At 43.3% G+C, this 27,240-nt stretch overlaps 1 protein-coding gene and 1 long non-coding RNA gene across 8 annotated transcripts in view; one reads left to right on the top strand and one right to left on the bottom strand.

Annotated features, from left to right (window-relative positions):
* Window positions 1-27,240, bottom strand: part of LIMS1 (LIM zinc finger domain containing 1) — a 77,005-nt gene that overhangs the window by 17,999 nt on the left and 31,766 nt on the right. For 2 of the 7 annotated variants that reach the window (XM_063338614.1, XM_063338607.1), the window contains exon 1: window positions 1,366-1,690. The exons of 2 other annotated variants lie outside the window; for them this stretch is intronic. In XM_063338614.1, coding sequence (XP_063194684.1) covers window positions 1,366-1,547 — 182 coding nt within the window. In that variant the 5' untranslated portion in view covers window positions 1,548-1,690. Of the gene's footprint in view, window positions 1-1,365; window positions 1,691-17,615; window positions 18,017-25,524; window positions 25,634-27,240 lie in introns of those variants that run through there. 3 more of the 7 variants (XM_063338642.1, XM_063338622.1, XM_063338632.1) reach the window with 3 other exon arrangements.
* Window positions 1,818-16,104, top strand: LOC134517297 (uncharacterized). The gene is made up of 3 exons (XR_010071597.1): window positions 1,818-2,032; window positions 15,162-15,249; window positions 15,342-16,104. It is a non-coding gene; the product is annotated as an uncharacterized LOC134517297 (long non-coding RNA).

Raw genomic sequence — 27,240 nt, forward strand, 5'->3', positions numbered from 1 at the left:
CACTAGGATCATGTCTACATCTGCAACAGACAGTACAGCCATGTTTCAGTTAATGAAAGCTCCCGTGACAGAAAAGGGCTCACTTGATTTTTCCTTTGCAAGCATTTCCTTACTCATATCTAAACTCTCAAAGCTATGCCTTTCAGGATCACCTCTATGACCTGCTGCAGAGAGCAAATACGGGGCAATAGCCTAGTTTCATTACAATCTGACCACAGCTGACAAAACCACTGACTCAAATGTCTATCTGGAAGCTTATTAAACAACTGACATTATTTTAAACACATCTGCACACACGCACACATTTCGATACAGAAAAGAGCCATCATGCAGAGCCCTCAGTCCTCTGCAAGATGCCAAGCCCTTCCCACCAAGGGGTAAGGCCTCTTGGCTCCCACCAGGTTGAATAGGAACTGAATTCCTTCCTTGCACAGCATCCAAGGGAGCAAGCAAACACCTAGCATGTGGTTAAAAAGGAATGCACTTTATCTATTTCTTACACTGTCTCACAGAAGAGCCCTACGCAAGGTCACATTTGACCAGTTATTATTAGCTGGGTTTTTTTTCCCCTCTCTCTCTCTCGAGATCTCTGCAGAAGAGGAAAACAGTAACTGCTATCCTGTTATGTCTATCCCATACTATTCCAACAGACAAGCCTACAGACAAACTGCAGTGAATATATATATAAACTGTGATTAAGTATAAAGCTCGCTGATGGTCTCAATGCATTGTGTATGTTTTCTGTGGGGAGGAAAAAAACCCCTCAGACACTTCACCCATCCTCCTTATCAATCTAAGTGAAGAACAGTTACAACAAAATCTTGAATCTTTCATCATCACTTCAACAGTTCTCGAGCACTAAGGGTGTTAAAATTAAAATTAATGATGTTAAGTGCTGTCAGACACTAAGTGTCATCCAAGCAAAAAAACATGAAACAAAGTGCAAAAACAAATGAAATCATAAAGCTTTCCTCTTTAGTATGCAAAAGTACTTCACTTCGATCTGAAACACATCATATATGCAAAAACAGCAATGTACATAATGCTTCTGCATTAGTGAAGCAGTTTATCCATTTGCCCAAAACAACAAGCAAACAGCCTAAACTCGGAGAGACTTGATGAATTCCAACCCTGTTTCAACTGGTGATGAAAATTTCTGACGCAATTAATGATGAAGTTTAAAGCAACAGCTCAAATTTTAGCTGCCGATTACAACTGGCAAAGTATCAAGCCAAACAGTGGCAAAGGCTGCATTAGAGAATGGCTTGCACAGCCTGCCCAGTGCTCAGATAATAAAATAAACATGTACATTATGCCAATACTGCCACCGTAGTTACACCCCGAAGCCGAACAGAACGAACTTACAATTTTGCATAAAAGTCACAAAACTCTTTGTAGAGTTTTATGTCACTGTGCCTACGTTGCAATTTTGACACCGGTTTCTCGCCTTCATTTCCTGCGGAGTTGTGGGCATCAGGAACGACCTTGTGCGCAACCTCTTCATCCTCTGGGATGGGGTAAGGGTGAGCTCTGCGCTGGAAGTCCATCTCTCTCTAATTGCTTTCCCGGGTGGATATATTCTACACTTATACTGCAAAGAAACTGTAGGCAAAGGCTGCAAAACAATATGCTGGACTTCCCCTTGTTCCCAGCAAAGCGATTTACTTTCACAGCTCTGTGTCATGCAGCCGGAGCTACCCAGTGCCCTGCTAGAGCTTCAAGTTAAAAGTTCAGCGTCGGGGCGGTGAGCCCGTCACGCTGTGATTTACTGATGCTGGCTGCGAGCGGAGGAGCACATTCCCCTGCCAGGCCCTCATGCAAACTCGGATGCTAGAAAGGGGCTTCACTGACGGCTGCTGACAGAAGCCGCCCAGGAGAGCTGTGGTGTGAGGTACCTATGTGAGCAAACGAGTCCACCACCAAACTTGTCCACAGCTACTTTCTGCTGAGGGGGGACGGAGGTGGATTCCAACAATATTTTATTGTGGGAAACCAGCAGTGGAAAGGATGAAGAGAAGACTTCCATCATTAGGTAAATATTGCTTTAATGCTACAGTGTATTAATTACATTGTAAAAATGGCCTTTAATGTTCCACTTGTGCCTTATAAGTCAAATGTGCTGAATTTATCTATAGGCATCTTCTTGTCAGCACTTCAGAGAAGGGGTAGGTACAGACGGATAGTTTGGTTTCTGTTGTGCTTCACAGGCCATTAACTGAACTGCCAGGTACGCTATAATAGGCAATATACGAAGGAGGAAAAACAAAGCTTGATTTCCAGCAATGTGCTGAGTTTAGAACAATTATCTAATGTAAGAACACTTACTGAAGTAATTTACTGGGGATATTAGGGAACTGAGAGAGAAAGACCAGGAAGAAAGAATAAAATTAATCATTCTCTCACCACAAAATGCCTTCCTAATGTTGCAATTATTTCATGGTTATATTCTATTTAAAAAGCCTGTTGTGCACCACTTACTGGGGAAGGCAGGGTCGATTAGCTGCAGATCTGCAGCTAATAATTACACTCCTGCAAGCTCTCCCTGCTGGAAGTGCAGCACTTGCAGCAGACAAGGGCTACTCAGCTTCCAGCAACTCGTAACTGCAGACGAAGCAGGGTGTTGGGAAGCTGTCCCCAGCAACTATCTCTTGCGTTGAACTGAGTCAGCCTTGGTAGCAATTGACTGAACTGCAAAACCACATGAACTCTGCGCTCATGACATGCGGCGTCTTGGTATCTGAAGAATCTGCTAGTCTGTGAGGGAGCATGAGAAGGCAGAGGAGGACAGGAAGACGATGACTGGAGGGAACAAGCAGAGAAATTAGGACCAGAAAATGACAAAGGGTATGACAGAAAGACCAGTCAAGGCTACTTCTTAATATGCCTTCGCCTTCCTAGGACCTACTGCAGAGGGTCTGGTTTGTGCCAGTTTTGGGCCAAATCTCTCATCACAAGCTGAGATCGCTTGCTCGGTAGGCGTACAGCAGCACACACGTCACTCTCCGCACAGGCCTGGGCTCGCACGTCTTCCCACAGCCTGGCCAACACAGCACTGCATGTCTGCTGCTGCACAGCAAAACCAAACCGGCCAAATCTCTGGGATGGGTTTGGTCAGGTTTCCTTCACCTCCCCCTCAGCAGGAAGCAACCTCTGGGCAAGCTGTTCCCCTGCACCACAGGACATCATGGTAGGTGGGACCCAGGCAGCATGACCCTGTTAATTTACCTGTCCGTAGGTGTCATTATCCATCTTCCACCAGAGCTACCGGGAGTCACAAGCTGTAACAGGCTAAGGAGGCTGCACCCTCACCACTGACACGGCTTGGCTGGAGCTCAAGACCTATTTTTACCTGTCACAGAGCAAGCTCTACATCAAGCAATTCTCATGTTGTAGCCCTAGGCCATGATGGCTCTTGCCAGAGCACCATTGCAGGAAACAGCACTAGAAGAAAAGGTTTCTGCATCTGCTGGAGCACCAGTGATGAAACTAAGTGCTGTTTGCTAAAGGAGATGCAGGCATGGTGCTGCCGGCTCCTCCTTCTCCATCCTTCTTCTCAACATCTCCTGCACAGGTCAATGCTGGGCTTCTGCGGGTATGGAAAACTCCAGGGAGACTGACTGCAACAGACTAACCATACTGATTCATCCAGGACTAATACAGGTGCACCAAGCCACTGAGACAAGAAACAGCAAGCCAGTCTGCCTCTTCCCCTTAACACTGATGTCTCCTCAGTTGTTTTCTTGTATTTTGTCCCAGACCACAGGCAATTCTCCTGGGAGGCTGCTGCTGCAAATCAGAGCGCCCTTAAGTGTTTCTTTCTCCCAGTGGACTACTTCAGTCCTTGCAGTAACCCTGAAATCCAGAGGCTACCAAGGTGGCTGGAAACCATCTCTGCTGCCTTGTGTCTTCTGTGGTCAACAGAAAAATATCCACCCAGGTGCTTGTTTTACTGGCTTGCTACTGTGCAGTCTTTTGCATGGCTGTAACAAAGCAAGTAGTACAGCAAGTCAGTGGAATAAGATGTCCATCCAAAAGGCCTGTTTTAATCTTCTTAACTTTTTTGAAGAAGCAGTCCTACAAAGTAATAGGGCTCCATATGTGCAATAAGTAGAAGCTGCCTGGTTCACGAGGCCTATTGCCATTGCTGCTGGTGGCATTACTCCCAATTTGTTTTCCATTAAGCAAGAAAGGAGCTTGTCAGGGGTTTAAAAAGGGCCTTTCTGCTACTGAAGCAAAACATAGTGTCCACTGTGAAGGTTTGGTAGTCCACAAATCCAGAGCAGCTGGCTATCTTTCTCTTTTTTGTCATTTTGCTGGAGGCGTGCTGCCAAGATCTGAAATACGCTGTTAAAAATACATGGCATTTTCATTAGGGAATTCTAGGTTACTCCGAGGTGAAGCTGTCCACAAGGAGCAAGAAGCATGTAGGGAGCTGTTGATTTGCAGCAGCAGCTTCCCAAGGGCATTCCCTGGGACTGAGGACAAAAACCTACCAGCCTGCTGTTAAGGAAGCAGTGATAAGGAGAAGAGAAAAGGGAGAAGTTGAGTATTTAACTGGAAAAGGTATGTAGGAAGGAAGAAGACAGAGAGGCTCCTCCAGGCACACTGAGGGTCTTATCAGAAGTCAAAGGTGATGGCGGGGAAGGTGCTAAAGGAAGGGGCAGAAGAGGGAAGGAAAAGCGGCTCAGTGCAGCTATGGATAAGGGCTTTGGAAAACAACAGCAAAAATAGCTGTCATTCCTTTATCATCCCTGACGGACAGCTGCCTCCCTGCTCACATGTGGCTTTCTCTGGAGAGCTTTCAAACCCGGCTGCCCGCACCGGTGGCTGCCAGAGGCAGACGGGGACTCTTACAGAGAAGGCTCCGTGGCTGGCCAGCCCCACTGAGAGCTTCGCTCCATACCACAAATAGACGCGCCGAGCAGTCACGGCTCCAAACAAGGTGCTTGGCAAAAGCAGCTGCTGCTTGGCAAACTACTCATGCCACCGTGAAATATCACTGCGTCACCCGCGCTGCCAGGAGACCACGTGCCCCATCGGATTATGCGGGGACGGGGGGGAGGATAAGTAATCACAGTGCATCCTTCCCCTTCCCACATAGGTAAGGGTGATTTCATTTTAATTATATTTAACACAGATTCTATGCAAGGGCCCTCACACGCAAAATATAGAACAATTAGAACAGAAGTTTTGCTGCAAAATATGCGTGAACTTGCAGTGCCTTGCGCTGATTTCTGCACCAACCTTTTAAAGGCTAATTGACCTTTTGCATCTTTTTTTATTGAAATTAAAAACACTCTTGGGATCTGGTTGCTGCAGTTGTTTATCTCTTAAGCAATAAAATACTTTGTGCGTTAAGCTGGTCTCCTAAGGCAATCTGAAAGAAGGTATAAACCTTTTCCATAATAAAGATGCACATTACGGGTAGGATTTTCACATGTGCCCAGCACTGTTCTGTTTCTGTTAAAAAGGATGGAAAACCATCTTGAAACCACTGCAGTAAAGACCAGGTGAATTCTGAGCGCTCCTAAAAGTTTCGTCCTTTAGTCTTCGCCATAAAAAGCATGATTAAGCTTATGCAGTGGGAGTTTAAACAGGGCAAACAAAAAGGCAACTCTAGCTGTTTCATATACTTGAATATAAATTTATTCTAGTATAAACATGTCCAAAAAATGCTTTGGTCTCCGCAAACAGAGAAGGCTCACATTCCATCTCTCCATAAGGAAATGAATATAACTAGAATAAACAGGTAAGCAGCACTTCCCCACACAACATTTTATCAGCCATAGAAGCACAGTGAAAAATCAGCCTCTGAAAGAATTCATAGAAAGGGAGAGCAATATTTAACTACAGCACTTTCCTATTGTTAGTAATATTTCAAAAAACTATTGTATTTTCTTCCTGCTGGTTACAAACATTACCAAACAAAGCCATACTTTCTGTAAAACAAGAAATTACTTCTTCTGTGTACAGATATTTGATCCTCTTTACAACGGTCATCTCTTCCTCCCCCACTACTATTTTTTGAATCCTATACAGACAGAAAAAAAAACCCAAACAAAAAGATGCAGTATCACATATGAGAAACTCACAAGAGCTCCAGTAAATTTGTGTTACAAGGGATACAGCATACTATTGGTTATTTTTCACATGTGCACCCTGTGTAGTTGACTGCATATATACTTCACTATGGTAAATGCATCGTATCCAAACTCTTACAACTCAATACATTTTAAAGATGCATTTGCACTAATGTATGTCATATAACAGCATTTATATTCCCATTTCTAATTTAGGTATATTAAAAAAAAGGTCAGTTACTCAATACTAGGAGCTACACACATATTGTCTCTGAAAAGAACCATCTTGTCAAGACTGATGGGCCAATATCAGGCCACCAAGATCAAAAATCTCCTTCTATTTGGACATATGCACGGTGAACTTCACAACACCAAAGTCATTCAGTTCTAAAATATGAAAGTGTTGGGGCAGAATAATATTTATACTGGTGGAAATCAAACCACTGGACAGTCAAGGGATGCACAATAGAGTGCAATCAGGCAATTGCAAGCAAGTTACAACTAAGTCAACATGCGTTCCTCATCCATTGCTTAAGGAACAGATTTAAAGTTCAAATACGTAAAAAATGTATAAGGTTGATCTTTGTTTTTTCTGACATTTCAGGAAATTAGCAGCCTGGCCTGTATGAGCGATAGTGTGGCCATCAGGATTAGGGAAGAGATCGCACCCCTGTACTTGGCACTGGTGAAGCCCCACCTCGAGTACTGTGTTGATTTTTGGGCCCCTCACTGCAAGAAAGACATTGAGGTCCTGAAGCGTGTCCAGAGAAGGGCAATGAGACTGGTGAGGGGTCTAGAACACAAGCCCTATGAGGAGCGGCTGAGGGAGCTGGGGTTGTTTATCCTGGAGAAAAGGCAGCTGAGGGGAGACCTTATCGCTCCCTACAACTACATGAAAGGAGCTTGTAGCGAGGTGGGGGTCGGTCTCTTCTCCCAAGTAACAAGTGACAGGATGAGAGAAAATGGCCTCAAGTTGCACCAGGGGAGGTTTAGATTGGGTATTAGGAAAAATTTCTTCACTGAGAAGGTTGTTAAGCATTGGAACAGGCTGCCCAGGGAAGCGGTTGAATCAACATCCCTGAAGGTATTTAAAAGACGTGTAGATGTAGCATTTAGGGACACGGTTTGGTGGTGGACTTGGCAGTGATAGGTTTACGGTTGGACTTGATCATCATAAAGGTCTTTTCCAACCTAAATGATTCTGAATCTAAAATGCTACATTACCATATGTCTCTTCAGAGTAACAGTTTCCTAGCACCAATATTCAGTTCATGTCATCTGTCACCGAAATCCACCAAAAATCCCTCACAGAATCCTTGTCTAAAGGCAAACGCCAGCCTTTGCTTCTGCCTTAGCCATCTGCTCACACTAGCTGGAGACAAGGTTTTCACAAGCTGAACACCATGACCTGAGTGGCTCATCCAGCAGCTATAATTAACACCATGATTCAACATAACATCCCAACTACCAGGAGAGACTTACAGTATGTCCACGCAGTACCTTGTAGGGCAGAGGTAACTGCAACACCAGGCTTCCCAGCTCACAGACGCATCCTTATTACAGTAACATCTCCGCTGGAGATACCACACTGAGGACTGACCTTCAGCTTTACTAACCAGCATGTCACTTCCACTCCTGTCTCCTCTTGAATATTGCTACTAACCTACACCTCCAGCAACCTCTAGAACCATTTCTCACCTTCATTAAGTTTGGTTTTCTATTCTATATGAGAAAGTGCAAAGTCTTTCATTGCCTGAATTCGTTTGTTTTGTGCAGAAGTAGAATGTGGTAAAGAAAACACCTCCTCAGCTGTTGCACTTCTCTCACACACATATTAAATTGTACTTATTAGTCACTCTAGGTTTTGGTTTCACATTTTTCTCTTCCCACATTCACTGCAGCATCACCAAGCTTTAAAACCAGCAGAGGATAGCAGACGGCTCAGACATCTGCAGTTAACATTGCGGAATTAAATAATGGCCCTAATACCCAACAGCTGAAAGAGAATAACCAGAAGCAGTTTATGTTCCTAAGAGTCGAGCATGAGTAATCTATCGACAAATAAAGCTAATACAAAATAGCATTGCTTTCATATTTCATTATGATGTTCTTAACATTTTGGGTTACACAAACTGAAGGTCTGAAACTTGTATTTTACATTTATTAGCTATTCAATACTAGTAGCAGATCTGTCAAGTAAGCAAGAATTAATTTCAGTAGCATTTCATGCAAAGCAAGACTTACATGCATTTTCCAAACCAAAGGCTTTGGTAACTATTGCAAATTTTCTCTGAAGTAACCGTTTCCATCCCAACAACTGACTAATCCCGAACACGTGCAGCAGGAGTGGATGGCTATAATATATATTATAAGACTTGCGAGGGAAGATGTAGAAGCTAACCCCTTGCAACAGCGTACTGCTGGGATTAGGTGAAGGAGCGGTGCGGGGCAGAGAGTCTGGATTATTTGCTTGACAGAACAGAAGCAAAAGTGAAAGGGAAGATGATGGGGTTTTTTATGCTTTGGATCAGAGCATTGCCAAACCTCCTTCCCCTTTGTTATGTATCATGGAGAAGTGGGTATAATTTGAGAATTAGCTTTAGAAAGGAATGCAGTTTAAAACTAAGCAATTAATGGTACGCTTTGGGCAAAATTCAAGACCTTCAACCCGGTAACTCATGGAGCTATCCTATCCCGAAGCCGCACTGCTGCTATGCCCTTAAAAATATAAATATATATATATATAAGGAGCAACTTTTTTAATATATCAGAAATATATTGTATACTTCAGTTTCTGAAGTCAGCAAGGAGAAATGAACAAAACAGTAACTGAAAAGGCAGATATCAAGTGAGACAAACAGCTTTCAATGCAAACTTTCCAACCCGGAACAAGAAGGGGACTAGCCAGGGCAGTTTTGAGTCATGACTCTGAGTGGGTAACATTTTTCCAATAGCTGCATAGAAACAGAGTTCAAAAGGTAGACCTAACTTGGAATCAAGAACTTTATGGTCTATGAAGAGCGTGGCAGGCACAGATTTAACATGCTGGAAAAGACAAACACCATTTCACATCCGCTTCACCTTTGTCCATTCATTCCTTGATGAAACACCTTGAATCTTTCGAATCTTTCAAATCTTTAATTTAAAAAGGCACAGCTGAGAAATGCTGCCATGTATTGCTAGCTGTGTCTGACAATATGTTACTTCCTTTGAGGCTAATAGTTAATAGTTTTTAACTAATTTTCTTCTAGCTCCATCATGGCTGTTAGAGGAGATAGAAAAAGCAGAAAAGTTACAGGGAAATATGTCACAAAAGTCATAAACCAAACCTTTCTTCTTGGAAAAAGACTCCGTAAGATCACCAAGCTTCATCTTGATATATAAAGACACATCACAGGATAACTTAAAACCTGCTCAAAAGCTGAGCAGTATCATCCTAAACAACTGCTCACAGAGCATTGTATTTGAAACCATCCTTTCAGAATGCTACCGGGAAGGGAACTAGTTAAAATCAGAAGTTTCTACAAAGCTGTAAGATAGAAAGATGAAAACTGAACAGTGCCTAAAGCTCCCACGACAAATCAAGCAAAGAAAAAAATGACCACACAACCATGTGCACTATGGCATCAGGTAATACACATGAAAACTCAAAAGCATCACTCGTGTTTGGGAAATGCCCTGAGATTCCTGGGTACAAGGTGAGACTGAAGGAGTTAACTGAAGGGAAAAACACTGAATGTCACAAACTCTGTAGGAAGTCCCTGAGGCACAGCTGGTGGCAAGCTGGGATTACTACCAAGGGAAATCCCATAAAAGGCTCGCTCCTTCCTTACGCCTCCCTCCATAGGCATCAGCTTTTGGCCACTGTCAGAGGCAACATACTTGGCAAGCTGGACCTGTTCCCAAGTCTGGAGAGCATCATGTAAAAGGCTTATGGTCCTCTCAAGGACACCGTGTCTATTAGCTTTGCATTTCCTAGAACAGCTCAGAGACCACAGGAAAACAAAATAAACAGAAAGGGAACCCAAACTTAAAGCCTTTAAGCTTGTTCTCCCCAAGCCTGCAAGTTGGTAATTTTTATTAAGTGGTGACATCATTGACATAATTTTGTGGAGACCAGCGATGAGTGGTGCTTCTCAGGGGTCAGTATTGGGACTGGTGCTGCTTAACATCTTTATCAGTGACATGGACGGTGGAATCACATGCACCCTCAGCAAGTTTGCTGATGACACAAAGCTGTGTGGTGCGGTCCACACACTGGAGGGAAGGGATACCATCCAGAGGGACCTGCACAGGCTTGAGAGGTGTGCCCGTGTGAACCTCATGAAGTTCAACAAGGCCAAGTGCACGGTCCTGCACCTGGGTCATGGCAATCCCAGGCACAAATACAGGCTGGGCAATGAATGGATTGAGAGCAGCCCTGAGGAGAAGGACTTGGGGGTGTTGGTGGATGAGAAGCTCAACATGAGCTGGCAATGCATGCTTGCAGCCCAGAAAGCCAACTGCACCCTGGGCTGCATCAAAAGAAGCGTGGCCAGCAGGTAAAGGGAGGTGATTCTCCCCCTCTACTCTGCTCTCATGAGACCCCACCTGGAGTACTGCGTCCAGCTCTAGGACCCCCAACATAAGAAGGACATGGACCTGTTGGAGCAAGTCCAGTGGAGGGCCACGAAAATGATCAGAGTGCTGGAGAACCTCTTCTATGAGGACAGGCTGAGAGAGTTGGGGTTGTTCAGCTTGGAGAAGGCTCCAGGGAGACCTTATAGCAGTCTTTCAGTACTTAAAGGGGGTCTACAGAAAAGATGAGGAAGGACTCTTTATCAGGGGGTGTAGCGATAGGACGAGGGGTAACAGTTTCAAACTGAAAGAGGGCAGATTTAGATTAGACATTAGGAAGAAATTCTTTCCTGTGAGGGTGGTGAGAGACTGGAACAGGTTGCCCAGGGAAGCTGTGGATGCCCCATCCCTGGAAGTGTTCAAGGCCAGGCTGGATGGGGCTTTAAGCAGCCTGGTCTAGTGGGAGGTGTCCCTGCCCATGGCAGGGGGTTGGAACTAGATGATCTTTAAGGTCCTTTCCAACCCAAATCATTCTATGATTCTGTGATAATTTAGTCTTTCTCTCCTTTGCAGAATCCTTAATTGTCAGTGTGACAGACTGCATTGAAAGGAGAACTTAATTATAATGAGAAATCACAGTACATTTTCTGTAGAGAACACCTCTGATGAGGTGCTATCAAAACACATGAAAACAAAAGCAAAAAAAAAGAAACATACAACTTATCTTTAGCCAGCTAATCTTGTAAGAAAGAGCAATGAAAATGCTAAGTGCTACAATCATTGAAGCTTTGAAGGTTACCAATTTACTGAAATAGAATATTACAATGAGAAAAGTGTAAGAGGAACAGTAGTAATTGCTTGGGTTTCTGTTACGCAAGGAGCTACCTCCGGCCATTTGGAGTCACAGGAGGTAATAGTCAGGGTGAGTAAGTCAAACAAAATCACTTATGAGTTATGCAATGCAGAAGACAAGGGGTGAGAGAGAAGGCACGAAAAATAAAAGGGTGTGTTCCTCCTATTATTTTAACCCCTAGAGCAATGAAAAGTACAGCAGAAATGAAAAGTAAAGCTGACAGTCATTTGGATACCTCAAACTAAGCCTCAACACAAATTCTAAGTATTGCAATATTAAAATATAACTGCAAAGCCTATTTTTGCTTGCTGGAAGTTACTATAATTAATAATAATAATTCAGTGTTACATTTACATGGACAAATCCTCTTTTCAATTAGAGTACCTACCAGATGAGCCAAAGTGTTTTTAATCAAGAGTTCCCAAGCATCTGATTCAAGAGAGTATTTCTAGGTCCCAACTCACTACTATTCCAGCAGAGTTTCTAACCACAACAAATGAAGACGTGTAATTTTTTTGTGGCTTAACATTTATTTTCAAGCCCTTCCTGGTTTAATAAATTAGTCTCTTTTTTTACCAACGTATTGAATAATTACTGCTTTACCTGCTGACACTGGCACTGTGAGCAAGCAGCTATATAAACATTAGCATTTGTGATGCTATTAAGAAATGTTACCGGTGGAAACCAAATTTAAGAATCCTTCGAGGTGCAGACAGATCTTTTCTTTTTGCCTTCCCCTGCCCTCAGTACCCTAAGGTGTCTGAAAGCCCAGCAGGGTCCCTAGTTCCTCAGACAGTCCCTGATCAACGTCTTCTTCTCTCCCTCCCAGGAAGAGCAGGAGGTCTTCAGGGAGGACATGCGGATGGAAACAGCTGCACACCTTGGCTGGCTGCTACACATGGGTTTTTGATGGCAGGCTGAGGAGATATGTGACCTCACACAACTCCCAAATGCCGTATCTCATAAAGAAAGAGAGACACTCGTCCCTACCACATCGCCAGTGTTGTGGGGATTTTATTCATTTTGTTCTTTTTATACTCCCCTACCAGCTTTGCTGTGCAGAGCCTATCCCCCCAAGGCTCAGTGGGACGTAAGAATGTGCTTATGTCTCCTATTTCATCTGCGAGGAAGTCTTTGTGCATGAAATTTTGGGGCACATCCGCATGCCTTCCAGCCTGGAGTCAGTGTGTAGAGACAGGCGGGAGCCTGATCAGACCCAGCAGAAGACTGCCTGCACCTACTCACCCAGATGTACCCATCAGCTTTAGCAGCAGAGCGAAGCTTGACAATGATTATTTGTTGCAAACGCTGAAATTTACTGTTTGGTAAAAACTTGAGATGAAGCTCTTCAAAAACTGTTAATTTTTTTAATTGCATTTGAACCCATATGAACTTAAAAAGAGAGATATGGACAACGCTGATCAAATTCACTCTAAGTGTAATTGTCAAAAAAAAAAAAAAAAGATAATTGCCCCTGCCAGTACCTTGTATTGAGCTTTGAAAACTAATAGCATCAAATTTTTAGATGAATCATTCTATTTTTACAAAGGCCAAGGGATGAGAAGGAGAAAGCAAAAATAGCAAGCATACTACTACTGTTAAGTGACTCCTAATGATTAATCAGAAATGTATGCATACAATTTCCTTTGCATCCTGTTTGCTGAAAAAGCAAGAAAGAATAGCTAAGCATACAGTCAGAATTTTTTACATGCCATGTCTAAAGACAAAGCAAGACAAGATTTATCAGAGATGTAATTTTTTTTCCACCAAAGCAATATAGCCAGAAAAGAACAAGTCTTCCTCTCCATTCTGAAAAGCGGGTTTCTCAGGTTGCATTTAGTTCAATGACTGTTGCACCTATTGCAGACAGGGGAGATGAAGGCGCCAGACAGCCCCCTGCACTTTGAACTCTGCACCTGGGTAGCACCCTGCGTAGTTAAGGTCTATGCACTGGTGAGCCTAGGTTAAGCAGGGGAAGAGAGGACTGCATTCAGCATCCCAACCCCAGCAGAGGTCAAAATTCAGCACATTCTTGTACTGTGCAAGTTCAAGAAAAGGATGAGCTATCCAGACCATCTTTCATGTAGGGCGGGCAGGCTCCAGCTCCCTAGAATGTCAGTAAAGCAGCAGTAACATCTATAGCAGCAGACTAAAAAGCTCTCAGAGAGGGAGCTTTTTATGAGGTTTTTGAAGTGATACATGGAGAGGGAGAGGTAGAAAGAGAAGCTGAATTTCCCATCCTCATCAATGTGATGTGCTATCAGGACAAGGGCTGGGATTCTTTTCTCCTCACCACAGCTGATGGGATAACCTGGGCATGGGTTACCCCAGGAGAAGGTGGGGTGGAAGTGACGAGACAGGCTCCCTGGGAGGGCAACCCACTCATCCTAGGATAGGTTTCTAAAACAAGGGGATGGATCCTACCCTCCCATCCCCGTCCCCATGTCAATTGAGATTAGGACTTGCTATTTATGTTTGTGTAGGCTGTGGGTGGCTTCCCTTGAAATGCTCTCACTCTCCTCAACTGGAAGGACTCTGGCAGTCCCCCTCAGCCCTCTCAGGTCCTTATCGCTGCTGGTGGGACAGCTCAGCTGCTCTGCCACACCGTGCCACCTGCAACACCGAGGTGGCTGGGACAGATTTTGAGCTTGTGATGAGCACCAGGTTGTAAACTGATGCAGAGCAGTGGCTGCAATGCAAGGTGTTGAACGCAGTCTGCAGCAGGATTAGGACTCACAGAAACTGGATGGGCAAAATGAGCAAAATCATGCACTAAAGTAAGCTCTGCTGCGTGCACATTGGGCCCTGTTGATGGCCACAGCTGCGTGAGATGAGTTCCCCACAAGACAACCTGGCACCTAGTTGCTAGAGCAAGAGGTGTTCGGAGAGACTCTGTTAAATTTAAACATTTATATAGGAGCGTCTACTGTAAACGGAAATCTGACAAGCTGCAAAACTTAACGTAAAGAGCCAAACTATATTCCTACAGTCTTTCCTGCAAAAGACTGAGTAAAATGTGTAGTCAGTAGAGACTGACTCATCCTAAACTGAATAGCAGATGTGAAAGACAATGCTGGGGGTCAAACCTCTGGGTTAAGTGACATCAGTGGACACAGATGCAGAAGCTAAAGCTCACCTTCCTGTTGTGGAGCTCAGAGTCCCACAAGGTATCATGAAGTTATGACAACTTAGAAAAACACTTTTATACTGTAAAGCTAATTGTTTCAAGTAATTTTGGTTCCTGGAAATTAAAATGTATGCGATATATTATATGATAAACATATGGTCTCTACACGTTTAGGAGTTCCAGTACACTGCTTTATAGTGCCCTAATTATTAGTAATCTCAGGTATTTTAGGTACAAATGACACTGACTTTCCCAGGAAAGAGCAAAGGCAGAATTTTGGCCCCCTCTCCCAGCCCCGTGAGCTGCTTTGCAGCACTGGCTCTGCCAACACTTGTCTAGGTCTCCACCGCAGTTTGTGGGCACACAAGCCCCCGTTCTACCGAGCAGTGTCCAGCTCCTGCTGCGATGGCTGGACTCAGGAGCCACATTTACAGCGGTGCTTGCAGCAGCAGAGCGGAAGCAGCCCAGGACACCCTGCAGCCAAGGCGAAGGGGTGTGAAGGGCTGTCCGCTGTGTTACTCACTACTGTTTTGTGTCTTACCAGAGGAACACCTCAGCCTGGATCCCAGGAAACTGCTATCAAAGGAGACACAGACCTCATGAAGGGCAGGAGAGAGAAATGCCATACTGGAGTAAGATGCAAAAGGCTGTAAAATGAAATCTGACAGATATCATGTATGACTTTAACAAAGGGTGATTTTAATTTTTATTTTTTTAAATACAGGAATTCTCACAGGATACCCTGAGGACATTGGCATCTTGAGTATGTTTTGGCCCAGGATTAGAAAAATACAGTACTTGAACCAAGAAGGCAGCTTTTAGTGAACTGTTCCTCGAGGGCTCATATTATTTAACACATGTGGATTAATATGTATGTAAAACAAAATGCAAAGGCACTAGAACAAAGAACCAGAGAGAGAAACTGCGGGGCGGCATTGTAAAGCCACGGAGGATGGCAAGCTATATTTAGCAGACATGAAAGAAACCTCTTGTCTTTCTTGTGGACTCTAGATACTCTGAAAGTATTTGCTAAGGACAGGCATCTAAGTGTCACTGGGGAGAGCACATGAAAAAAGCTAGAGGTTTCCAGTCTTAGAAAACTAAAGAACTTTTTCCTTTGTTCCTGACTGCTCTTTGCCCTGTTGTTATGTCGTTATTTTGTATTTACAATGCCATAGCCTTTTGTCACACAGAATGCAGTAAAAATTACAAATAAGGCTGCCTGGCAACACACTGAAATATCACAAAATGGGTTAGGAAGGAGCAAGGTTTAGTTTGAATAAGAACCTGCTTAAGCTATTAGCAAATATAAGGGAAGCTCTGTCTCTAACTACGGGCTGTCCCCCTGCTCTAGGAGCATCATCTGACCATGCTCTATTCACCTTTTTTTTATCACCAATACCCTGAGCTGATTCCTGAGTCCCCTGATCTGCTATTTCCTCTACTCACATTTTATTTCTCAAGACCCATCCCTGTTCCACGTATTTCTCAACTTTAACAGGAAGAGGCTCAGGAAAGGATCAAAACACCTAGACTTACCCTGGTACAGACAACCCCTTCCCCCCACCCAGCCCACAAAGGGCCTCATTCCCATCTTGAATGTGCATATAAATAAGAGAAACAATGACACAATCCTAGAGAGCCAGCACTCTTTTTTACGCATATGCTTTGAAAACCATCTTTCTCTTCCCTAACAAGATCCATTCTTCCTCATTGCTAGTTTTGTATAAAAGCAGCTAAACACAAAAAAGTCAAGAATCTCCGCACATCTCTACTAAGTCTGATTATTCTTCCATCTATAGTCATATGAGTATAATAGATACTGCTAATGCTATTAGAAATCCATCTATGAAATCAATTAAGAATTAATACTATAAATATACCAAGCACACATAGCACACCTGCAAGTTAACACATTCCTAGAACTGATCTGATACTTCTGACATCTCATAGCAAATAATCTCACATTTTGCCACAATAATTTTTAATTAAGGTGCTTGGTTATAACAAAAGGATAAGTCCCCCAAAGCTGAATACCCGTCCTCCTGAAATTGCTAACTCTGGTCATGAAAGCGCAGCAACAAAAACCCTTTCAATTGCACAGCACTCCAGCCCGATGCACAACCACCACCAACAAAAAAGAATCTAAAAATACAACCAGAGAACAGGCGTTAGGAGATAGGAAGTACTTCCTCTCCACCGAGGCTTTTGTCAGCGTTTACACAAGGATCCTTTTCTGAGGAGCTTGAAGCGGGAACAGATTGCTTTCACGCCGAGCACACTTCGAAAAAAACCTTTGCTTTTTTTTTTTTTTGTGGTGTCTGAATTTACTCAGGTTACGAACAATTCTTTAATCTCCCTGCTCCAAACAGAGGCTTTTTGAAAATTCGCTGTTACTCTTTCAAAAGGCACGTAGCATCAAGAAGACAACCTGGGACATTAAATGGCTTTCCGATTTTTGGTCGACCTCCTGGGTAAGGTCAGGCTAAGTAGTCTTGCTGCATTCTTTTGTCTAAAGCCCTTTCCACAACAAAGAACCCCCCCTGAAGAAAGCCAGAGCCCAGGAGCCGCAAGGAAACCAACCCAGCAGAGGGGCTGCCCCAAGACCCCCTGAGAAGCAGCACAACCCACAGCGCCCGGGTGACCCAAAACTGACTTCAAACCAGACCAAGCAAAACTGTCAGGCTGGGGAGAGTTATTTACTGGCAAGTGCTGGCTATCAGAAGGGATCCAGAAGCAACCCACCAGCTAACATTTGCCCTTCCCAGAGCTGGGGAAGGGAGTCACACCATCACCAAAACCCACAAAGTCACCGTACGGTTCCTGTTATCCCTCTGTTGGGGTTCTTTCCATAGTGCTTTGGGACTGCTTCTCGATGCGTGCGTTGTGCAAAGACTTTCCAGAGCCCTGTTTGCAGTTTGTCTGCTGAAACCACCAAAGCAAGCAGGCTGCCGAGAAGGGCTCGGCACCCCAGTGATACCCGTCCATTCGCACTCACCTCAGCTTCTCTTCGTGCGACCCGGGCAGTCCCACGCTATCAGGGCGATCCCGTCTCCTCCTGTACAGACCTGAATGTGACAACTCTTTCAGCTGCAAGGCCGTCATATTTCTCTACCTGGAGGGTTGTTTTTTTTAAGGGGGAAAGGAAGAGGGGGGGGGTGTTTTGGCTTTGGGTTGGGTTTCTTTCTCCCCCTGCCTCTTCCAGATGTTGCTGCCAAGATGCCTGGAGAGAAGAGGCTGGGTGGTGTGTCGGCACACCTGCGCCCGCCCGGGCTACCAACCTCTGCAGGCAGGGCAGGCAGGCGGCTGCTGCTCGGCTTCCTGTTTCTCAAAGGTACACACCCTCCCGAAGGGCACCACATTTCCTTTATCACTCGGTCACACCTAAAGGGATGTCTGTGACAAGCTCACCGGCTTTCCCTCCGGCTTTCTGCAAACTCCCGCTGCCCCGACGGGAGCAACTCTGTGGCGTGAGCTGGGCTGCAACCAGCTAAAAATCTCCAGGGCTGCAAGGGGCTGTTAACTCTTTCCCACTATCATTTATGACAAAAAGAAAGTCATCAGCGCTCTGAAAATTCAGAGTTACTCAAGAATGTGAGCAAACCCCGATAGGGAGATGAATGCAGCAAGGTAACTTCAGTTAAAATACCCTTTTGGAAATGGTGCTTGTCAGAAATTGCTCTTTTCCACGCACCTTTAGAATCAGAAGAAAACACCAATGTTTTTTTCTTCCTACTCTCAGCTATCAAAACATAACCACCGTAACTATTTGTCACATTTTGCAGTGATGGAGTGTTCTGTGTAATTGTAAAACAGGAATGAAAGCGCTTAAGGTTTCCTGTAAGACAGGAAGGTGACTAGCAGGGATTTGCAAACTCTGCACCTCATCTCATTTAATAATTTTTTAGTAATAAACCTCTTAATTGCAACTCAAAAGGAGGCTTCAAAAAAGCTTACCACTTTTTGAAATCTTTTTACAACTTCTTTGACGTTATCCTTGGCACATATAAACAAAAACTTAATTCAGAATTTTTACTTCTATGTTGAGAGATTGGGGGGGAGGTTCTTTAAATGAACTTGCATTTAACAAAAGACAAGAAATCTAACAATCTGCAAGGACTGTTTTGACTAGCATAGGAAACAAGTTCTATGTGGTATGAATTTCATAGTTCATTATTAAAGTGTTTATTTTGTAGAGGAATACATACAAGGGAGCATTTGTGGATGCCTGTAGCAGAGAAAAGTGTAACGTGTAATACTGGTTGTGTCGCTTGACACCAATTTTGTCAGGATTACCAGACTGAAGACAAGCACGGTATTTTATATAAGACTCTCAATGTGCTTCAGCCTGGAATGTCATCAACACACAATATAAAACATCACATAATGGAAAAATAACAGAAATTATTTTGGAAAAGGAATCACATAACATGCCAAATAGATAATGGCTGGAGAAATTCGAAGTGATTTATGTGGTGTTAGAAGGTTGCACACACTGAAACATCAACAAGAGCTATACATCCGAGCTCCTGTCCTCAGAAAATAAAAGAGAGAACAGTCACGATATTTGCCTAAACACGCTGCATTCCAGTTTCAAACGAAGTATTTTAAATTGTTTCTCAATATGCAGTAGGATAAGCTTAAACATAATTAAATGCCAATTCCCTGCAGTCAGTCAATCAGCGATTCAATGAAAAGTTAATGCTGTTAGGAGCAGAGGTAAAGGACTGCAGACAGATGCCCATGGCACAGCAGCTTTTATACATTACCAACCGTGCTTTAAATATCAGTGTACCAATGATTTATCTTTGCCTAAACATTCCATTTTAGATAATAATAATAATAACCATCTAAAAAGTGAAGACAGAATAGATTTTTTGCTGTGAAAAAGCTCTTTGTAAACTAATGAATTTGAACTATTACCTACAAAATTGTTCATAAATTTTTACTCACTACAGCAGCAGTCTCTTTGTTGTACACTGAATACTTCTGTATTAATCATGACACAAGTTTATAAAAAATTAAAGGACAATGCTTCACCCACTTTGCTGCAAGTTGCATTAGTACAAAGTACACAGCATTAAGATTCATGTTTATCTTCATAAACAGCTGCTGTGCTTGGACAGCCTATGGGGCAACGGCTTTTACTAAAATGTACTTGGAAGCCACAGCTGCACCAAACCAGTGTAATTACAATTTACAATCAATGTCCCCAGACAGAACACGTAAATGTAAGGAATACAAGAAGGCCAGACACAAAAATGCATTGTTTGTTGTAGAGATCAAATCCACCTCAATATAAAGGAGCTAATTTTTTTTTAAATAGACCTGGGAGTGAGCTCCACAACATCAATTTTTCACTGGCTTCTTCAGCAAACTCCAACAGGGGTCTAAGCTGAGTTAGAAAATACTTTCTTGGAGGACTTGAGAACAAGCTAAAAGCTTTCTACACGAAGAAATCCAAACCGGACTCCTTTTCTGCCCTGTGGGATCCTCCACCAATCCTCGCGAGAGATGAGGTTTCAAATCTGAAATTCCTCAAACAGCTGAACCTTAAGTTCTGAGTATCAAATGCATGTTGCAGGGACATTTTCTGGAGAGATGCTGGAGAATACAAATGATATTTCCCCACTAACCCGCTTAAAGGTTGCCAGAAAGCACCTTGGATGGACCTCGCTCTGCAGGAAGAACTTCCCCAGCGAGTGCCTCCTGCTCCCCACACCCCCTTTTACCTTCCAGCCCCTATCTGCTGTTTATAATTCCTTTTTTAAGAGATTACATTCTTCTTGCGTGGGACGGGGCTGCTTGGACCTTTCACATTCCATCAGAATTTTTGAGGACCGGCCAAGTTACCACAGCTTTTCTTATTACTGGTAACACGCAGCCTTCTTTTATGTCCTGTACTTTGAAGGTTCGCTCTTCATTTTGTAGTGCGTGCCTCTTCATTCATGCAACCGACCTTCCTCCTGCCCCCAGATAAAGCTAACATTGCAACAGCAATACAATGGATAAGCATGGTATTATCAGTATTTCATTAGAGGAAAATATTCACCTATGTCTAAGCAGCAAAAGGTGGAACCTAGACAGAAACTATGCAGTCCTTCATTCATCCCAAGCAATAAATAACTTTTTACTATGTGGGACAAGGCTTATGCTTGAGTTTTCACTGCAGTCCTACAAATTGATTATCTTCATACACCAGGTCTGAAGTACTCTCTCTTAAATTTCCGTGAAAATACTGTGGTTCTGGTGACTGTAGGTATTCAGCAGAATTTTGCTATTTAAACATCTTTTAAGACAGACAGGTTATGTCTGCTTACTTTTCACTATGTTCAAAGGGATGTGAACAGTAATCCGTGATGCTGGAAACCATGTCAATGAATTTAGGAATAACAAAAACCACCAAGTACTCCCAATTTAGTAGATTTCTTCATGAGTCTGTATTTACACAGAATGCATGCTAACTACAGAATCCAGAAAAGACGAAACTTTAGCACTCTCATTCCACACAGAGAAGCCTTTATCAATTTCATTGATCTTTTTTCCACTCCAGTGGCACGTTCTTGTTTTGGTTTGTTTTTTTAAACTTTGAAGAACCCAGCAAATTTCAATTACATTTACTTGAAGATTTTCAAAGCAATAGAAAAAGTTATAGGGCATCATAAACAGTCAAAAAAGTAATCAGAAGAGCGTTATAAGAGTAGTATAAGAGTGCTCATAGCATGCACACAGTTAAAAAGTGTCTGCGGTGGGGGAGCACATTTCTCCATCCCTCATTGCTCACCCAGCTTATCACCGGGATGAGTCTCCAGAGGAACATACCCAAAAGCGTTGGTTTTCTACCATTTTTTGCAAGGTCTGGAAGAAAAACACTCTTTACAGCCAAGGAAAAGTCTTGTATATCAGCTGGAATGCATGGGACTCACTGGAGCAAGTGAAGGAAGGTGGAAATAACCTGACCAGCAGTTTTGCAAGAATCCCTGAAGCATCCAACTGATGTCCTGAAATGAAGCAAATGAAGCTTTACACCTCTCTGAATTAGAGGCTGCTGAGGTGAGTCCCCACAGATGGGTTTGGGTGTCAAGGAATAGCGAACTGCACCTTGGGTCCCTGCTAGAGCAGGTGGTGACAAAAGGAAACAAACAGAGAGAAATCAAGCCACAAATCTAAGCAAACCTTGAAAAAAAAAATCCAAAGCTTCACAGGGAGCTTTGTTGATTCAAGGAGTTAAATAATTAACTAATTAAATGCTTCCTTCCTTGTCTAATGTGACACCAACATCTGTTTTGATGTTTCTTGCCCTGTTCCACTTAGCGATCAATCAGTCCTGAAGCATGCATATTTTACCTGTGGATTAGGATAAGTACTAAGGCACTTGCACTATCCGCATGGATGCTGCAAAGCATCGCTATGGATTTATGTCCATGCTCCAGCTGACCAAGCACATTTGCTGCAATTTAATGGTAGTTGCTGGGTTTGTTTTAAACCTCTTCTATAGATGCATGTCCCTGCCATACAATGTAAAGTAAAAAAATCTACATGATGGTGTGCTTGACGCCGTTCAGAGTAGCACTGTACTCAACCCGCCAAAGTCCTTTGGATTTGAGGGGATAGAGGGAAGGCAAGGGGGCTTCTGCAGTGAGCATGGAGAGTCCCTCCTCGCCCTGGCAGCACCAAAGGCATCTCTACCTCCACCACAGGTGGCCTGTGAGGTTTTGGTGAGACAAGGCAGAGGTCCCTGCTCTCTTTACAATTGTTCTATTCCAATAATAATAAAAAAATATAAAAGCAAGCATGGGAAAATCTTCTGTCTACCGAAACATGGAGCAAGGTCTTTTGGCTGCCTCCTCCAAGCTCTCTGCACACACTGCCCCATGAATTCCTAAAATTCAGAAAAAAAAAAACCCAAAACGCAAAAGGCGCATTTTTCTCCAGCAAGTGGAATCCTACTTGGGCTGAGCTCTACAATACCTCCCTCTACTGGGAAAATGCTGCCTTCTTTCTCAGTGCCAGTATTTCTCTCTACAGCCAGAGGGAGGCATGGATTAACCCACACATGCTTTAATAATTCAGACCGGAGCCAAGGTGAATGACAGACCAGCATCTGAAGATGCAGTTTAGCATTATAGCTAGAAATTTATGCTGTTAATCGGTTCAGGATCAATGCATGAGTAGGTGTGCAAAGAAGAAACCAGGCAACACAGCATGAATCAGTTTTGTCCTGCTGTTTGTACATAAGCCCCTTTTAAAAAAGAGTGATAAGCAAGTTGGCAAGCAGCTGAAGCTTTAAGATGGGTACAGTTACTCGTATGGACCATGAACTCCATGGGATAAACACCTTAAAAAAAAGAAAAAAAAAACCACACCAAAAAGATGGGGAAAGGGAGGGTTTAAAGCCAGCAAACTCAGAGTTTAGATTAATCTTCATAGCCTAGAACATGTGGAAAAACACAAGTAATTACTGATCTGCATTTCTAGATATGGGACCTTCTCTTCAGAATAATTTTTACTGTCTTGGAATTAAAAGCCTCTTCTCAAAAGAGATTTTCAAACCCAGTCATAAATATACTTTTTACATTTAAGCACTTTGTGATGCATAAAGAACCTGAGTCTGAAAAAGACAACTGAAAAGTCTTATCTTTAAACAAGTACACTTCTACTTGCACCCTACTACTGTAGATATATCCAGAATATTTACTTTACTCTACTGTAATGGAATAAAATGCCTTTGGAATTGGGGGTAAAAAGCCCCTGGTGCCAGCTGGCATACTGGATGATTAAAAGTTCACCAGTAGATGCTACAAAACGCTGAGGAAGTCTCCAAGAAAAAAACAAAGACAGAAGCAGAACCTGAAAATGGGTGGCAAGTGAAGGAAACTGCCCAAAGGGCTGCTGCCCCAGATACTCTGGGGAATTACCTGCTCTGACGGTCGGGTTTGTGCCCCGAAAGCCAGTGAGCCCTTCCAGGGCTGCAGAAAGGCCTACCGAGCCATTCCAGATGGGCAACTGCTGAGACCTGGTTTTGCTGGAGAGCTAGTGGGAGATCTCAAAACAGGCCCCAGACTGACTTTGCCCTTTCACTGAAGGAATGGGAGTATTAGGAAGTCTACATTTTTCTCCAAAACAGCACTCATCAGGGTTAAATAAATGCAAACAAAACCACAGCACCCCATAAACTGCTTCCTCTGTTGACTGCCCAGCAATTATTCTCCTGGCCCCTTTGTCTTCCAGCTCACAAATACTTTTCAGATGACTAACGCTACATTGCAAGTAGAGAAAGAACAGCCTCTCATCAAGGTTTTGTGTTCTTTACACTGAAATGAAATTAATCTGCCAAGGACAGAAGACGGTACGCTCTCCTTGTGAAAAATTAAAGAGGTGCCAGTGACCCTGACAATATGCACATGCTTGAAAGCCCCACCATGTCATGGCACACAACCAAAAATGACCGCCAAAGCAGCAGGTGATGCTACTTTATGGGTGCAAGTCCTGGAGTTTTAGAAGGACGACCCACCCCTGGGGTCCCGAGAGGATACCGGAGCCTTTGAATGCTGCTGGTTGTAAGAAGAACAATGAGCTGAATGGTGAGGGGTGGTCAATTTAGCAGCCCAAAAGAAGCCTCGATCCTGGCTGTATGTCTGTGAACACACCATACAGCCACCTCATGCAGTCCCTACTGGCCAAAAAACAAGGCAGGAGAAACGCATTACAAAGGAAAGGCATGGCGGAAGTCGGGGCACCTCTTGAGAGAGCACAGGAGACCAGATATACGGAAAAGTGGTCCTGTACTCTGACCAGCATTTCCAAGAAAGGTAGAACACAGTGGCTGCCTAGAGTTGATCACCTGTAAAAGGTCAGAGACTAGCACTATGATGGTTTCTGGTGTTAAGAATGTACTCTCTAAATCAGTATATACAAAGGTAGCTCATGTGTCTGAATACATGCAAACGCTTAAGAAACACAGGCAAAGTACAACTTTCAGCCACTCAAAAAATATTAATTTTTAAGTATATACATTTTGGTTTCAAAGTTATTAAAACTGGTAATCCATATCCATGCAGAAAAATCCATACTTGGAAATAAATTCACAGTGTGGAAGAAATGAAAGTTCATCCTGAAAATTCAGAATAATGTAAAACAGAAACATCCCCAACCACCCCCATAACTTTGCAAAAATTACATTTGGATTCAGCACAAAAAATAAAAATTCTATCTCACATGGATTTTTCATAATATTTTAAAGCACATGAAAAACACACTTAAGATTCTTAAATTAGAGCAAAAGCCTTAAACCAAAAAAGCACAGCTGCCCTAACATAAAAGGTTTGCTTTGCTGGAAAAGTGACTGACTTCTCAACATAAAGACTCCCTCAAATTGAATCAGAAGCAATACAATCTCTGTAACAGGTGGGAAAAAACTATTCCTTCCACTGGAAATACACTTTAAGGTTCAGTTACTCCATCACAGTGTTCTGTGCCTCAGCCACTGACAATTATCATATTGCTCAAAAAAAACTGGCAGTGATGGGGTATCTTCAAACCGATCACGAATCCTCTGTTCTAGGTGGATAAAAACACTGCAGATGAGCAACAGATAAAAAACTACTGGGAATACCAGGATACCTCGCCACATTTCAAGAACGACGAAAGACTTAGCTCAAAGCTCTGTTACCCATGCCGCTTGCTTTTAGTAGTAAACTCCAGCAAGCAAATCTATTACCCAGCCTCTTCCTAACTCCATTTATCACCGTTCCCATGCATGGCTCCTGTTTGTAAGAATTTCCCCGCAAAGGACTAAAAGACCATACAATTCGTCACCAGGCTGTCAGCTGGGAAAGCTGGGTAACGTGCACCCAGGCAGACGCGACAGTCAGACCCTCAGCGCAAGTGACCGGGTGCATACTTACCGGCACCATGTAGCCTCGCTGGCAGCAGGTTCGCAATGAGCAGCCTTTCCCATATATAGCTTTACATTGAATACTCACTGTTTGCACGTTTTCCCTGTGGTTATTACTGGTAGTTGTGATAAAATTAAAAAAAAAAAAAAAAAAAAGTGACTTAGCAAACCACTTCCTTCTTTCACTCTGTAGAAATTTCATGCTGTAAAGAGGACAAATTCATCACAGTTTGGCTCCACAAATTGTCACGCCAATTCTCCATCCCAAAACCACCACGGAGACAGAAGGAAGCAAATTCTCCACCCCACAGGAAAAGGTATAGCTTTACATATACCATTGGTATTTTTAAAACGACAAAAGTACAGAAACTTGGAGAGGAAACAGCCAACAGCCGTAGATCCACTTCTCTGGATCATTCAGGGGTTTTCATCTTACAAATTTTCTGATAGTCCAGGGACTGAAGATAACTGTGACAACTTCATCATCAGTCCCTCCAGAGCTATACCTTAACTTGTGGCTTTTTACACTGTTATTCTGGGAACAAGTAGAGAAGGAACAGTCAACAACTCTGTGAACATAACCCCAGACATCTTGATGAGCATGACATGCCCGGGAAGAGCAACCCCTGGCTGGAGTCACCAGTGATCACTGACCAGCTGTGCAGGGCCATTCTATCCCACCACAAGGACCTCTGCCAATGCCAAGGGGAGAGGGAAGACCCTCTCTCCTCACCCTCCCACCTGCTGAGAAAGGAGGAATATCCTCTGATTTTCTCCTAGATGAAGGCAGCCAGTTTCACTCTCCATCTGCTGGAAGGCCACTGCTGTTTCTGGCAACCTCAATACAGGGCAAGGACTAACAGGGAACAGAAAACAACCATCACCTCCTAGAGCCGGTTACAGTGATCAACCTGCGTGACCAAACAAGAGTTGAGCTGCATCTCTCTTCTCTGGATAGAGGCCCAAACTGTCTTCCTAAAGCAATCTGAACCCCTTGCATGCCTCTTCGAAGGCCCCAGGCAATCCTTTGCAAGTTAAAGCAGCAATATCCTCAAGACCAACAATGCCGATTGTTGGACTGGATGATCTGAAAAGGTCCCTTCCAACCTAGGCAATTCTATGATTCTATGTTCCCCTGCCACTTGCTACACAATCAGAGATGTATCAAGCGGAGTCTAAAACCTTGCTCACTGCCAGTGATGGGGACAGAGAAATGGTGCAAATATGCCCAAAAGCATTTTCCATTGTACACTCTTAGTAACGTTCCTTTTGGCCTGCTACTGGTTACAGAGAAAAAAATTATGAAGATGCAACTTTCAGTTATTGTGCAGTCCATTTAGAGGTAACTTTCTTCCACTGAAGTAGTAGCTTGGACAGAGCCAAATGATTTTTAAAGGTTTAATATTTTCAAAACACAAATATCTAACCCTCCTAACACTATTTTACCACTCATTGACAAGAACGGTTACAAAGTATGCTTGTAGAGTTATAAAGGAATTCAAGAAAATGGGTGTTTTTTCGTTGGTCACTCAGAAGGGTATTTATTAATTTGTCTGTTTATGGACAGATATATCTTAAAAACAAATACATCATGTGAAAACATGATTACTTGCCCTCCAAGGTCCCAAGCTGTGAAACTGAGTAGGGCCAGCCCCAGATCCCCATCAGCATTTAATGCAGAAACTGATGTGCTGCTTTCAGACATGGCATTTGTGCTGGCATTTGA

Source organism: Chroicocephalus ridibundus, chromosome 1 (genome assembly GCF_963924245.1).
Source record: "Chroicocephalus ridibundus chromosome 1, bChrRid1.1, whole genome shotgun sequence".
In the NCBI taxonomy this organism is placed as follows: Eukaryota; Metazoa; Chordata; class Aves; order Charadriiformes; family Laridae; genus Chroicocephalus; species Chroicocephalus ridibundus.